The 16,148-nt window shown below is 44.6% G+C and overlaps 1 protein-coding gene across 4 annotated transcripts in view; it reads left to right on the forward strand.

Annotated features, from left to right (window-relative positions):
• si:ch211-186j3.6 (neural-cadherin) overlaps window positions 1-16,148 on the forward strand; it is a 210,820-nt gene that overhangs the window by 95,592 nt on the left and 99,080 nt on the right. For 2 of the 4 annotated variants that reach the window (XM_010891396.3, XM_034295225.1), the window contains exons 6-10: window positions 600-849; window positions 6,143-6,285; window positions 11,635-11,807; window positions 13,775-13,943; window positions 15,084-15,254. In XM_010891396.3, coding sequence (XP_010889698.2) covers window positions 600-849; window positions 6,143-6,285; window positions 11,635-11,807; window positions 13,775-13,943; window positions 15,084-15,254 — 906 coding nt within the window. Of the gene's footprint in view, window positions 1-599; window positions 850-3,190; window positions 3,209-6,142; window positions 6,286-6,717; window positions 7,375-11,634; window positions 11,808-13,774; window positions 13,944-15,083; window positions 15,255-16,148 lie in introns of those variants that run through there. The other 2 variants (XM_020054417.2, XM_020054422.3) reach the window with 2 other exon arrangements.

The raw sequence follows: 16,148 nt of genomic DNA on the forward strand, positions 1-16,148 counted from the left end.
GGTGGAGGCCTCTGTTTTAGCAAAGCAATCACTCTGACCATATTTACGATACTGCACCTTTATAACACGTGACCTTAACAGGAGTGAGGAAATGCTTGCTTTTGCCCGTTCTGCAAATTGATGCAATACAAAATAAAGTGCAACATGGAAGAAAATGTTTTACTGGTCGAGTCTCAAACCACAATATAAAATCTAGAACCTCAAAGGGTTGACACCTATTTAGTTCCTGGTAAAAAACATTCCAGATCCAAGTAGAACCCTTTCCAGATATGGTTCTACTCAAAAATGGTTTTAGCGGAAAACCAAAGTATTCTTATGGCACATTTATTCAACAGAGGGATGCATTTCCGCAGTTTTTACTTTTGTTTTCATCTTAAATGATGAATTAAGTTCACTGATTATTAGGGTTAGGGTTTCACCTTGAGGTTGGACACAAACCGTAAATTGAAAAACTCTGCCTAGGTCTCTAATGGAAAGGGTTTGACAGCCAAAGAAGCTGTTTGTAAGCATTCTTTTTTACATTAGTGCTGGTCAGATGATATAGCAAAATACAGAGAGGTGTTCTCGGCTGCAACCTCTCTTCCCCGTCCCTCCCCCAGTTTCTGCCAGTGACTGTGACTCGGACCTGAACGCTGAGCTGACCTACTACACCCTGAGCCCAGACTTCAGTATCTCTCCCCACGGGACCATCTTCCCGGCAGGCCAGCTGGACTACGAGAGGCCCAACCACCTTTATGAGTTTGTGGTGATGGCCGTGGATAAAGGAGACGTTCCCCGTACTGGCACGGCCACGGTACGCGTTCGCATGGCAAACGTCAACGATGAAGAACCCGAATTCTCCCAACATGTGTAAGTTCTTCTGAAGTGTGTGACGACCCATCTTTTTTCAGCTTTACAATAGTGACATTATTTAATTCAAGCCAGCATTGTGAACACGCACTTGGTTTTAATTGATTTAAAAAAAATTAAAAAATCTAAAGAATGAAAAGGCATTCCAAATATTTATTCTAATCCTGGTCATCATGACCCTCGTTATCATATCTTTGGTTTAGAACGCTATTGGTTGACTCGGTTGTGTTAGCTTTAGGGCTGGGGGATGGTGTAAACGCAGTCAACCACCCGAGGACTAGGGTTGTCCATCACTCTTTTCCTGTCTCCACAGCTAGCTTCTCCCACAATCCATTGCATCTAGTTTCCCAAAATCCCATGTGGCTGCAGTTTTTGTAGCTGCTACAGACACAAAACAATAGTAGAAACTTGAAGAAACAGAAAATGGGATTTCAACATCTCTATCTCTCCTGTTGCTCTTGGACATGTTTCTGCCCGGTATTAGCTCATCCACACATTCTTTTGTATAATGCTGCATTACAGTGTGGATCCGGGCCAATCTGTTGTGATGCGTTTAGCTGTTGTTTTTTTCCCTGTGGCGTCGCTCCGGCCCGTGGCTCTTTAAATTGGACGATTTTCTGGCAGCTAGTTCTGCAAATTGGTGAGGCAGGTTCAATCAGCCATGCCTTCAGTTGTGGACAGAACAACACCAGCATCAGGGAAGCATGTGTGTGTGTGTCTGTGTGCGTGTGTGTACGCATGTGCTGATGTATGCACAAGCAAGTTTTTAGAGAGTGAAAGAAAGAAATAGAAAGCTTTTTTGTGAAGGAATGGAGAGAGAATGAGTGAGTCAGACAGAGTGAGAAAAGGTGAGATAGGGTGAGGGAGGGAGGCAGATAGAGAAACTGTATGGATCACTAGAGAGGTGTAGAGGGAGGTTCAGCCGCTTGAGTCATTAAGAACCTAATGTGTGTGTGTGTGCGTGTTTGAGAAGGGTGCGGCTGGACTATTACGCGGAGAGGGTTTGCTCGTAGCATTTTGGATTAACGTTGCGTTGAGGTTAGGGGCGAACAGGGTTAGGCGTGATGGGAGGGGGGGTCTGTGAACGGGAGAGTGGTGTTGGGTGTTACAATGGAGCTGCAGCTACGGTTTCGTGGTTGGAATGGATTTCCTGTCACCAGGGGCATCACCATGTCCCACCGTGCTTCTGCAGACATCCACGGCATGGAGAGCAAAGAGACATTCTCGTACTGTACCGTGCAAGGAAGTGTCTGCCAGTAATTGAGTAACTTTGTGATTGCCTTTAGACTGCCGGTTTTGCCGGTCTCTGTCGAATCAGCTCGTTTAATTTGCCGCTTGCTTTTTTTCCTCTCTGCCTATAACTGCTGAATAAAAACCTCTCAACCCCCAAACAGAGACTTTTCAGAAAAACCACCATATTTTCTCATTAACGAACAGACAAGAGAATGTGATGAAGTCTGGGAGTCCTGAAACATTCTGATTCCTTACAGGGGAGTTACTGCTTGCAACACAAGCAGTACAGAAGTACAAATTGGCAGAAACAGAGTTACGCAACTTAATCTGTCACCGACGTAACGCCGGCGAAACAGACACAATTATTCCTGTCACTCGGCCCAGTATACTCTTATTGGATCATTACAGGGGTTATTTGCTGGCAGAATGTAACCTGAGTGATGAGTGAGTTGGATGGGCAGAGAGATATTCAGTGTACTCGCTGGAGCCCCAGCAATCTGTTGACATTACGGGAGACGGAGAGATGCTAATGAGCAGAAACAACAAGCCAGTCTCAGCCTCGACCGCGGCGCGGTTCGTTTTGTCAGTCGTTAATATGTAATAGACGTGCTGGGCAAATTGGCTAATTATATCGCGGCTTATGTCAGTCATTGTGTAGGGAAACGGGGTTAAGGGTGACAGAGCGTCAGTTTAGAAGAGGGCGGAATGGCTGGCTGTCGGGAGGCAGAGCTCTAATGGAGCAGTAGCTTGAGTTTGAGTTTAAATGAGATAGATGTGGCGGATACCGGGAGAGGGAGTGAGCACCTGTGATGGGAATACTCAACCAGTGACTGTCCCTCTGCCCGGCCAGGCTCCTGACATGTTTTAACCGTTCGCTCCCCCCGCCACCCCTCCCACAAGAATGGTTGCCCCCACCAGGGAGCTGTCGGTCCTGCGTCGAAACCCACCCCCCCAACCCGACTCCCCTGGGCCGTTTCCATGGTGACAGGTGGGAGCCGGAGAGCGGCCTGACGTTGACTGGCCCCCTTCGAGCGGCGTGGGCGGGAGCTTGGGCGGGAGCTGCGGTGGATCCACTCTTTCCTCTTTAAACCCAATGGAGCCTGTGAAAAATGAGGCCTTTGGAAAGGTGTGTGTCTGTGTGTGTGTGAGCGCCCTTGCGTTTGTACGCTAGTGTTATCTCTTCGTGGAAAGCGAAGGGCTTTTGGGGTTGCTGACAGATTACAGGTCGCAGGTGTCAGCTGTACCATGGCAGTGGGCGTTGAAGCAGATGGGGCGGGGTGGGGTTAAGGGGCGTCTCCAAGCAGGTTTATAAATCAGAGGCATGAAACGCCTGTCAGCTTGCCTCTGTTACCCATCAATCAGCTGTCTGGGAAAAAGACTTGACAGCATGTACAACCGCTACCCTCTCCTCTGCCTCTGTCTCACTCTGAATCTCTCTCTGAATTTCTGCCACTCTCTGAATTTCTGTCGCCCTCTCAATTTCTGCCGCTCTCTCAATTTCTGCCGCTCTCTGAATTTCTGTCGCCCTCTCAATTTCTGCCGCTCTCTCAATTTCTGCCGCTCTCTCAATTTCTGTTATTCTGAATTTCTGTTATTCTGAATCTCTGTCCCTCTCTGAATCTCTGTCCCTCTCTGAATCGCTGTCACTCTCTGAATCTGTCTGAATCTCTGTCCCTCTCTGAATCTCTGTTGCTCTGTGAATCTCTGTCACTCTCTAAATCTGTCGCTCTCTGAATCTCCGTAGCTCTCTGAATTTCTGTTATTCTGAATCTCTGTCATTCTGAATCTCTGTCAGAAAGATTCACTGTCATTCTGAATCTCAGTCACTGCCTGAATCTGTCACTAAAACTTCAATATGTCACTAAACTTATATTCTCCTTTCATGAACTTCACTCTCTGTATTCCTCACAAAGCTGATTTGACATAATTACGGATCAATTAAGGTTTTATTTTTTATTTTGTTATTCTGTTTTTATTTTGTTATTCTACTTGATATGCCTTTTAGAACGCTTATGTCTTTTTCATTGGTTCTTTATTAGTTAACAAGATTGTTTCTCCATATTGTCATACCTGAAAGACAGTTGGACCGAGTTCAGCCCAACTTAATGGCAGTGCCTTAATCAAGCAAATTACCAATGGCCATTGGTTTCCATGGAAATAGAAAGTGCATTGCGCTCTTTTGTAAACAACTTAACAGGAACTGAGTGCTCAATACATGACATATAGAATGTGCACATTTCGGCCCTGGGAGATAATCTTTTGATTGGATATTATACAATAGGCCTTTATTGTCAAGCCTTTTCTGAGAATTTCCATTAAGGAAATGTTCTTAGAGGCATGCTCCTGCTGCAAATTCAGTTGTTCTCTCCACCTTGCCCAGAAAAATTACTAAATTTCTGCTGACTGATGAGTGGAGGAGAGGGATAACAGGCTGGTAAACGGACAGACGCATGCTAGCTCCGTGGAAGAGTCCATTTCTGTCAATCTGGAAGAGTAACTTGTTCCTGTTCAGGTGTCCACTAGCTCCTAGCAGCGTGGATTGTGGGCAGTGTGATAAACAATAGTATACTGTGTCGACGTGGCGGCCCTGTTTGCCTTAAACGCACTTGCATCCATGGGAACATTTCAACTGAGACAAATCGAGCTCATACAGAAATCTGATATATGGCCATACTTATATTAGGCTGCCTCATGCTACTGAAATGGGCATCGGGGGTGTTCTGTTGCGGACATGCCTTCTTCTCAGAGGTTTCCTTTCTACTTTTTTTTTCTTACCATCACCCCATGACATCTGTATATGAACTCAAACTGCACACATGTTTGTGTTAAGATAGATGGTTAAAAAGATGGTTGGATTCTTTTTGTGTCCATACCATAGTTTAGTTTTAAGTTGGGTTGGATTCTCCAGTGGTCATGCATGTGACTGGCATTGTGAGACCAAGAGGTGAATGCATTGTTTGTTTTTGATGTTTACAAACATTTAGAAATTCAGGCAGTATTTGGATAATTGGCTTTACAGCTGTCTTTTTACTAGGGACTTTTGTTTCTTCACATTGTTAAGGCATGCACAAGAGTCTTAATTCTCATGTTTTCATTTGCATTTGGAGTCTATTGCTGGTTTCTAACTAAATCATTGTCAATCTGGAGAAAAAAAACTAAATAAAATGCAAAAACATTAGGCATGCCAAAATCAACTTGTTAGTACATAAAAGAAAGAATGCACGAATTACCTCAGCATGGAAGATCCTGGTAGATGAAGGAAGACCTCTAGAGTGTATGGCTGAAAACCAAAGCAGACAGTCTGCAGTTATTGTGTGTATATATACAACTATATATTTATATATATAGTTTTACAAATAAACGCTTACTACCCATATAAATGGGTTCTATGCCATGTCGTTTATTCTCTTCTTAGTTCCTCACACCTCTGTCATCCATGTCACTCATTCTGTCACACTCCATCCCAGGCGCTTTATGTTGTTTCCCCAATGTGACGGGCTGCCAACAGCTGCTCACAGTGTTGTCTCCTGCTTATCTCCACCTGCAGTGGAGACATCAAGGATATATGTATATATACAGTATCAGTCAAAAGTTTGGATAAACCCATCTAAGTGAATTTGACTGGTACTATAAAAATATTTTATATATTGCTTGAGAAAATTCTAAGAAAAATAAATACAAATTATTAAGTACTTTTTTCTATACTCTGTCCACCTTGTGTTCACCAAAATGAAAGCAGACAGCAGTGAAAATTCCAGAAACAACAGATGATTTTCAGGACATTTTAATGGTGAGGTAATCAGTCGTTCACAGCGCTGCCCTCCCGGACCTTTTGAAGACCACATGTAACCCAGCCGAAGCAAAATTTGTTTGACATCTCTGACCCAGACCAATCATATCACACACAAACGCTACTCTGTTTTTTTCCCTGGCAGATATTTTGAAAGTGATTAAAATGTGACATGTCTGCAGGCTGGTGTTATTTGCTCATTTTCACCATCACATTCGTGGTCGTCCCTGCGGACACTGTGACTTTTACAATGTCTCTCCCTGTTGACAGATACCGGACCTTTGTCTCAGAGGATGCCGGGCCCAACACCCTCGTTGCCACAGTCCTTGCCAAGGACCCAGATGGTGATGGAATCACCTACAAAATCACTACAGGCAACGATGAGGGTAACTTTGTTATTGACAGCCAGAAAGGTGAGACATTGTTTACATTGCTCCCTGCTTTTCCCCTGTGAGTTATACAACCCCCCCATCCCTTTTAGGAAATGGTACAGTACTAGATGGTTGAAAATAAATAGTCCTAAATATTTTATCTGTCATATTGATTGAGGCAGATTTTGTCATTACAAATGTCACCAAATGTTTACTACAATTTCTCATGTTGAGTAAGCCATTTCCCCATCGAGGAAGCAATTTGAAATGGAAAGCGTGTTAAAGGTGAATACTAATTTCAAAGCCCTCCCACCCTGGGAAAATTGTACCATCATATCTGCATACCATATTAAAGGGTAATAAGATGTCGTTTTACCAATTCAATTACTCTGGAACTTTGAGGTGCAATTTACTCTGTTCATTTTTTGCTGATAGTAGCTGTCAGCAGATAGAGGGGGACATCTCTCATACCATAGAAAAAGAAACTGATTGGCACACACGAAGAAGGAAACAAAAATGCTACTCATCTAGATTACTTCGATCGCCGCGAAGCCTGTAGAAGCGGTTTTCCAAAACGACAGCGTTCCGTCTGTACGTATAGCTTTTCATTTAAACATGTTGTCACGCGGGTTTGCGGAGTACGATGACAGGCCGTTACTGCTCGCAGCCATGTAGCTGTCAGACGGAGCATTAGTGTACGCATCCCGCTGCTACTGCCTGATGAGTTTACACACTGTTATTGGACCCTTTATCTCTCTCACACTCTTCCACAAAGCTGTCAGGGCTCACCAGAGCCAGTTAACCCTTGAGTCCCTTCCATCATTAAACGACTAGTTTGCTCAAAGTCCTTCGTTTCAACCAATTCCCTATAGATTCCTATTTGGTTCTCGCGTACCCATGTGGCTCTCATTAAGTTTCATGGTGACGGATATTCCACGTGCATGCCGCTGCCCCCCCCCCCCATCTCATCTTGCTCCCTTTTCTAGATCAAAGTGTTTTATTTCTAATTCTCCACGGACCGTCAAATCTCCTTTACTTTCCCGAAATGTCCTCAATCATTCATGGATTTTTTTTCTTCTCCGGGACAGATGGGCGTCTGCGAGTGCTATGATAATTCAACCGTAATTCAAGGTATAATATGTTTTTCCAGAGATTTAATGCCGTTTTAAGGATTCAAGGAGCAAAGTCAATAAGATGATCCTCCTCTTTGTATTGAAGACATAAATACAAAGCCCCTGCGTTCTCGCCACGTTAGAAGTATTTACAGAGACGCCAGGCAAAATGTTTACTCCGATAAAAAGGTAGATCATTTCTACGGCCAATGTGAACTTTTCCCTTTTCCCGTTTGATGGCGTCGTTTAATTCTTGTTTTTTTCCCATCTTCGGAGAGACTATATTGTAGAAATGGTGTAATTCATGCTGATTGTGGCACACATGAATAAAGGAATGTCATTGGCGTCTGGCCCTCAGTCATTGTTACTAGTTTAGTCGAAGTTTTGTCGTGCTTGTGATGTGAAGTTTATATAACATCGCCTCGCCCCACACTGAGGCCCTGTTCTCCCTGGGGGCAAATGCACTCGTCTCTCTCGCTGTCTCGCTGTCTCGCTGCCTTTCACGGCGTCCCACATTTTTCGAGGCGGACAATGATACGAGGTGGCGTTGAGAGAGGGCCATTGGCTCCCCCGCCCTGACGACCACCCCCACCCTCCATCATACAATGCGACATGTGTTCAGTGACCCAACCCCCCACACCCCGGAGAAACATCTTCTCCATCTTTGATGCACGATGATATGTGCTGGCCCCCGCTCACAAAGCAGGTTCAGCAGTGTGACCGAGGCAGACTTTTATGTCCAAGCCTTCGCACACACACACTAGCACAGGCGTACCTATAGATGCACAAATTCGCGCATGGGCATACATCTCACATCCATTACCGGCAGTGCAGTGCTTTGTTCTGGAATGTATATTTTCTTATGGAATATATGTTTTGTTCTGGAATATAGCTTTTAATCACCTTTTTAACGACTGTTTTTTTGTCAGTCTTTGAAGTTGAGAGGTTTCTGGAAATAAAGGGCGTTCCACGGGGGTCATGCGGTTCATGGGTCTTGTTCTCTTCAGGACTCACGTCAATAATAATTGTTTTCATGATAAACATTTCTAATTGAATTTGTAGGCAGACAATATGCCATTGGCCAAGCATGCTATTTATGGATTTTAAACTAGTACTTATCACATGCCGTTTTCCAAACCAGTTAACATATTTTGGGTGATTTATAATGAGGTACAATGTTTGGTGCCTGTCTTTGGTCACGTCCTATAGAAAATGATCACAGCATCTGGATTGACTAAAGGCTGTCATACCAACAACATACATCTTTATTATCTCAAATGAGTCAGGTAGATCTGCGTTACATTTTTTACCAACTTGCATATGGAATGACATCCTTGAATGAAATCGGTTCCGTTTCATTTTAGGACTTTATCACGGAAGAACACGGGAATTGTCTATCAGCTTTGTTTGCATATCGTTTGTGAATTTGTTAGGACTTTAATATATATATATATATATATATATATATATATATATATACATTTAGTATTTCTATGAATTGCGTATGCATGGCTCACTTGGAAATTAGACCCTCTATCTCAGTGTTGAATACTTGGTAAAATAAAGAGGTAATGAAGTGTGGCCTCACAGGCAGCCTTTTCATCAATTTGTCCCATTCTTCCACAGTGTGGTGGTGTGGATGTGCCTGAGTGCCCCACCTCATGTGTGGATTCACTGTGTGTGGGCGTTGGTGAGTGACTGTGTCAGAATACCTACCCTGTGTACTGTGTGTGGGCGTTGGTGACTGACTGTGTCAGAATACCTACCCTGTGTACTGTGTGTGGGCGTTGGTGACTGACTGTGTCAGAATACCTACCCTGTGTACTGTGTGTGGGCGTTGGTGAGTGACTGTGTCAGAATACCTACCCTGTGTACTGTGTGTGGGCGTTGGTGAGTGACTGTGTCAGAATACCTACCATGTGTACTGTGTGTGGGCGTTGGTGACTGACTGTGTCAGAATACCTACCCTGTGTACTGTGTGTGGGCGTTGGTGAGTGACTGTGTCAGAATACCTACCCTGTGTACTGTGTGTGGGCATTGGTGAGTGACTGTGTCAGAATACCTATCCTGTGTACTGTGTGTGGGCGTTGGTGAGTGACTGTGTCAGAATACCTACCCTGTGTACTGTGTGTGGGTGTTGGTGTGTGACTGTGTCAGAATACCTACCATGTGTACTGTGTGTGGGCGTTGGTGACTGACTGTGTCAGAATACCTACCCTGTGTACTGTGTGTGGGCATTGGTGAGTGACTGTGTCAGAATACCTACCTTGTGTACCTTGTGCCACATTGCTATGTGTGTTCTTCCCCTGGTTACTTGGAGTAGTGCATTTCCTCCTCAGGCTACACCCTCCGTTTCGACAGCCTCCCTCTTATTGCACCAGCTCTTTGGCCGGTGGTACAGTCAGTCTGTCTCTTATTCCACCAGCTCTTTGGCCTGTGGTGCAGTAAGTCTGTCTCTTATTCCACCAGTTCTTTGGCCTGTGGTGGAGTAAGTCTGTCTCTTATTCCACCAGCTCTTTGGCCTGTGGTGGAGTAAGTCTGTCTCTTATTACACAAGCTCTTTGGCCTGTGGTGGAGTAAGTCTGTCTCTTATTCCACCAGCTCTTTGGCCTGTGGTGGAGTAAGTCTGTCTCTTATTCCACCAGCTCTTTGGCCTGTGGTGGAGTAAGTCTGTCTCTTATTGCACAAGCTCTTTGGCCTGTGGTGGAGTAAGTCTGTCTCTTATTCCACCAGCTCTTTGGCCTGTGGTGGAGTAAGTCTGTCTCTTATTGCACAAGCTCTTTGGCCTGTGGTGGAGTAAATCTGTCTATTATTCCACCAGCTCTTTGGCCTGTGGTGGAGTAAGTCTGTCTCTTATTGCACAAGCTCTTTGGCCTGTGGTGGAGTAAGTCTGTCTATTATTCCACCAGCTCTTTGGCCTGTGGTGGAGTAAGTCTCTTATTGCACAAGCTCTTTGGCCTGTGGTGGAATAGGTATGTCTCTGATAGGACCAGCTCTTTGGCCTTTGGTGGAGTAGGTCTCTCTGATATGACCAGATCTATGGCCTGTGGGGTAGTATGTTTGTCTTTGATAGGACCAGCTTTTTGAAGTGTGGTGAAGTAAGTCTCTCTCTGATAAGACCAGCTCTGTGGGCTATGGTGCAGTAAGTCTGTCTCTGATAAGACCAGCTGTTTGGGCTATGGTGCAGTACGTCTGTCTCTGATAGGACCAGCTCTTTGGGCCATGGTGCAGTAAGTCTGTCTCTGATAGGACCAGCTCCTTAGCTTGTGATGCAGCTGGTCTGGGCTGTCTGACTAGATATAACCAGTCAGTTTACAAAGCTCTTCCAGACAGCCTCTTCTGTGGCAGCTATTGCCCCAAACCCACCACACAATCATCCCCCGCCTCCAATGCCAGAACAGAGCTCACATCACATTAGAATTGATTACATTTCGTCAAGATATTCAGGAGCTAGGAGGACATCTTGCATTCTGATTGCCTGTTTGGTGAATGGCTCTCGGCATCTCCCCCTCCTCTCCTTGCCGCTCTTTCATGTCACCCTGTTAGGCATAGATAGATGGACCGCGCCGGTCTTTGAAGAGCAACACTGTTAGGATATGATATGACTCCATCCGTTGCAGACCCTCTGAAAGCCATGGAAATGTATACAACACCCAATGGTTGCATCTTACCCTAGAAGATAAGGCTGGATTTAGACCGCAGCCCACACGTATGCTTAGCAGACACCAAAAGGCCAGATGAATGCGATGTGGAAAAAAAGAGTCATTCACGAGAGAGAGAGAGAAAGGCACGGAAATGTGCCACCCACACTATGGTTACAGCGATGTGGGAAAACGTCAGCGAAACACAGAGGGGATCTGGCATGTTCACCAAGGAGGTGAGAAGATTCCAGTCACTCAGAAGGATTGCTGTACAGCAGCGTTTGTGTGGTTTTGTTTTGTTCACAGTAACACCAAAGGTGGGACTGACAAAAGCCTTGGTGGAATGAGGCCACGCTGCCCAAATGCTAAATATGGTGGGAGAGACGTGCCGGATGTGTCAGTCACTGACAAAAAAGCACAACCAGTTCCTCCGGGAATGAGTTCAGTTCACGCTGATTCACGTGAGACGGAAAGGGTAAACCAAGGCCACACAGTGTTTCCAAAGCTGATTAAACAAGACGTATTCCATTGCCACACTTCACTCAGGTGGTTTCTTCCGCCGAGTCAGTCAGGAAACTTGGCTTTGGTTCGGTCATTCAGAGCGAAGTGACAGCACATCTCCGTTTGGTGTTTTGCAGGTCTGATCCGGCTGCGCTCCAGCCCCCCTCCCAGACTCCAAGGGGTGGAGTACATCCTGAACGTCACGGCGACCGATGACAACGCGTCCGGCGGCCCACAGGCCCTCTCCTCCACCGCTCTGGTCATCGTCGGCGTGGACGACGTGAACAACAACAAACCCGTCTTTGAGAAGGTACGTCTCGTTCTCAGCGCTCTGTGTCATGGCTTCAAAACCCACCTTGGCTTGGAGCAAATGATGCATCACAGACCTTTGAGTTCCGGCCTACTGTTATAATGAAATGAAGGTGGTGGAAGAGCTTTGAGATAAGCATAAGTGTTCCCCTGTTGACTTCCAGACCTTTGTCTTCCCCACCTTCCAACTCGTGTCGGTATCACCTATCTGCTTATTGCAGCTCTCGCTCCCTTATCTCGCTCTATCTATCCATTTATTACCTCTCAATCTCCGTTCTCCAGAGGTGTGATTAGTCGGCCGGCCCACTCTATTTCTGGATCATCTAAGAGTTTTTAATTAAGTCCAAGATATGCTGAATCATTACAGCCCTACCTGTTTTCTGCCAGTGTCTCAATTCAAAATGAGATGAGTTTAGCCTTTGAGATGCTTGGGGCTAATTGTGCCTTGCGGGGTAAAGCTTGATGCCTCTGTCTGGAGGCCGTGGAGTATTTTGTTTGAAAGCGTGTCTCACCTGTTAGGCTTTGAGATGAGCTTCAACCTTTCCACGTGTTCTGACACAGCTCCCTTTAGGCTCCCTCACACATTGGTTTTGATTTTTGATTTGATTTTGTTATCTGTGCCAACCTGCTCAAACTGAGGCTCAGAGTTTACCACATAAGGGAAGGTGTGGTTGGGGGGTGCACACAGCTTGAACACTTTGCCTCTCCGCTCTGTTTTCTCTTCCTTTGTGCAGGCAGCAAACAGCGGGCAGAGAGAAGAGAGAAGGCAGTCTTTATGTTGTTTTTGTGCCCTTGGCCCCTCTGTGTCCTGCGTGCCTGGCTGAGGTTCAGCCCATTCCCTTGCATTTGTGAGCATCAGTGACTCAGGGTCTCCTAAGAGGAGAGTCTCTCTTGGGCTCCTAAGTTGTCTGTGAGAGGGCCAGGTCCTGAAGCTTCCTAGGGGGGTGAGGGGTGGCGGAGGTTTCAGTTGGAGACCCACCAAAGTCCCTTTCATCCCTGGCTGGGACACTCTTAGGAGCCGCTTTGCAGGAACAAACACTGGACCTCTGAAGGAACACGTTGAGTTTGAGCTTGGAAAGCCTGTGACAGCTAATGGTAACGTGGGGCTGGGGGGTGGGGGGGAGCGGATGATGAGCCCCCTTGTCATTAATTAGGTGTCAGAAGTAGGCATCAAAGACGAGCGGCTGAATTGATCTGGGATCTTTTTTTCATTCTTTTTTTCAAACGTTGTGTCTGTCTGAGGCGCGCCAAAACGAGTCGTCTGATGACGGACGAGAGACAGGATTTTGGAAGGTGTGACTGTTTTCCCTTCACACACACCATGCTAGTGCTCAGATGACGATGAAGAAGGATAGAAGGTGTGTGGGCGTCAGAGCGCGTCCGAGTTATCAAGGCTTACTCGCTATCTCTGTGGATCTGCTTAGATGGAATTGATTCAAGGCCGCTTTAATTATAAAACACAGATGAATCTCTACAGAGGAAAACATAAAGGGATTAAAGAGACACAGTTCTTCCTATAACCCCTTTCTCTACTTCCCTGTCTCTCCCTCCCTTTCTGTCTCTCTCTCCTTCTCCATCTCTCTATCCCACCCTCTTTTTCACTTTTAATATACACCTATTTTCTCCTCCTTTACTGTAACTTCTTTGGATGACTTCCTGGTACCGGTCTGCCCTCGTCTCTCTGTCCTTCCCCCTGTATCTCCTGCCTGTCTACTTTACGACTGGCTCCCTTCTCCTCCATGCCCTCCATGCCTTCATTACCTTTCTCTCTCCCTTTGTCCCCTTGTATTCATTATCACGTCTTTCATTCCGTAATTTACTAACTGACGCCGCTCCATTACCTGTCCTCAACCTTCCCTCTTTCCCCTTCTCTCACTCGTCCTCTACCCCCGCTCCTATCCCCCGCTCCTCCCCTGCCGCTCCCTCCCTTTCCTGCCCTTCTCCCCCTCTCTCCCTCTACCATCTCAGTGCCAGCAGTACCGGGAGCGGTCCACAGTTCTGGAGAATCAGCCTGCGGGAACGTTCGTCCTCCAGGTGCACGCGATAGATGCTGATGAAGGGTCTAACGGGAGGGTGACCTATGGATTCATGCACAAAGACAGCACAGTGCCGGCGTTCAGTATCAACGCAGAAACGGGTACAGGAGTTTCACTTTCTGGTTATGGACCCCAGCATTGTCACCATAACATTGAGGCTTTATCTTCTGGTACCGGAATATATCTCTGTAGCTAATGCCAATGTCGTTTTGCTCTCTCCGTCTCTCACTGTATCTCTATCTTTCTCTCTATATATATTTCTCTCTTTGAATTCAATTTAAATTTCAAAGGGTTCATTGGCACGGGATGCGTTTTGCTTACAATGCCAAAGCATGTAGGAACAAATAAACACGTTAAGTAACAACAGAAAATACCATAAAAACTGAGAAATAGTCAGGAAATACTGAGTAAACATTACACAAAAGGCATCTTCCTCTCTTATATACTTATCTCTCCTTCTCTCCCTCTCTGGGCCTATCTCTGGCTCACTTTGAAACTTCCTTGATGCATTTCATGAATTCCAATGTTCAATCTAATTCCCTTTAATCACACCCTTTCAAAAAACGAGCCAGCCCTCAAACGGGAAGAAAAGGCGATGTTTAAAAATGTTCACATGCCCTCTCTTTAAAATGCATCGCTTTAAGAAATGTTACTGTTCAGTGGACATCAATCATTAACCTTTTATGGAGAGGAGAGTGAAAGGGAAGGAATTGGCTTCGCAGAGCTACTGTATGTGAGGAACCCTCAAAATGACTTTCCAAGACCTTAATAAAAAATGTTAATAGCATATCAGTTGTCCTGCTTTAGTATTGACATCTATAATTACATAGCATTCATTTTGATAACACATTACACCCTTTCAAATGCACTACAAAGTTTTTGTATCATTTCAGACAGTAGTCGTGATTAATTGGTCCTCTTGAAGTGGTTCATGTAAATCTGAATGTGTTTTCGACTAACTGGGTAAAAATTTGGGTACATTTATTCATAAAAATGAATGCATTCAATAATTTACTACCTCATATTGACCGAATGAATTGCAATTCATAGGATATATTACAAATCCACTTAGTGACATACTACATACATTTGGTGTGCCTGAAGATCCCAGAGTGAATTTTCAAGTGTCGTAGATAAGCCAAGCATGTAAACAGGATGTATCCACCACCAACTGTAACAGCATGTGTCTGTGAAAATGTTTTAATTGCTGCAGTAACCCATGTGCTACTCTTTTGGCTCAGGTGTGATACTGACATCCAGGAAGTTTGACCGAGAACGACAGCGGGAATATGCCGTGACAGTGACCGCAACAGATCAAGCGACAGATCCACTTATAGGAATCTGTCAACTCAACATCCTCATACTGGACGAGAATGACAACAACCCAAAGTTTGAGAACCTACGCTACGAGTGTGAGTACTGCTGATGCACAGACGAAAGCTAGCATGCACATACATTGTCTTTACCTTACTGTTATATTTTTGATGTTTACTACTTTCATAAAGAAAACTATGTACTTTTTACATCATACATTTTTCCTTGTCAGCCCCAAGTACCCAAAAGTCAATTTTGAACGCTTAGCGAGACAGGAAAATGTCCAATTCACATTTAAATATAGAACATGCCTGACTGTTCTTACTGCTTCTGATTTGGCAGACTGCCTAACACATGCTTCTTGTAACTGATGAGTATGCTGGCTCTCTGCACATTCCAAATAACAAAAAAAATGCTCTGTGGTTTGCTTATAAGAATTTTAAAATTATTAAACTTTTTATAGTATTTTATAGTTATTTTGTTAAAAAACTAATCTGTTTAAATATTTACAAAAATTGTGTTTCACTTGAGTCATTTTCTATTAAGGCCTATTTACTCAGGAATATGACAATTGTGTACTTTTTCCACCACCACGCATTGAAATGCAATCACACACACATATGCATGTTGCATAATATTGTTTTAATGGGTGCCGATATGTGAAGAAATGTCAGGTCTCTGACAATAAAAGTTCTAGATAGCTTTTTATGATGGGTTTTATTGGGATTCAGATAACCCAACTAGGACAAAACTGACGGTAAAATAATTCAGTCTGTATAAGATTTTATTTAGCATTCCATGAAGATATCGTTTTAGCCATTATTTAAAAAAATGAATGCCAGTATGCCCTGTACACTTAATCTAGTCTAGTCTCATCGATCCAGCAGTATTTGCACCATGTCTATCTTTTTAATGCGTTATTGACAAAACCATGCCTGTGTTTATCGTGCAAAGGCATGCTTTAATCAGCACTGTACAGGACTCATGCTCGT

The sequence above is a fragment of the Esox lucius genome, chromosome 2, assembly GCF_011004845.1.
Source record: "Esox lucius isolate fEsoLuc1 chromosome 2, fEsoLuc1.pri, whole genome shotgun sequence".
Classification (NCBI taxonomy): Eukaryota; Metazoa; Chordata; class Actinopteri; order Esociformes; family Esocidae; genus Esox; species Esox lucius.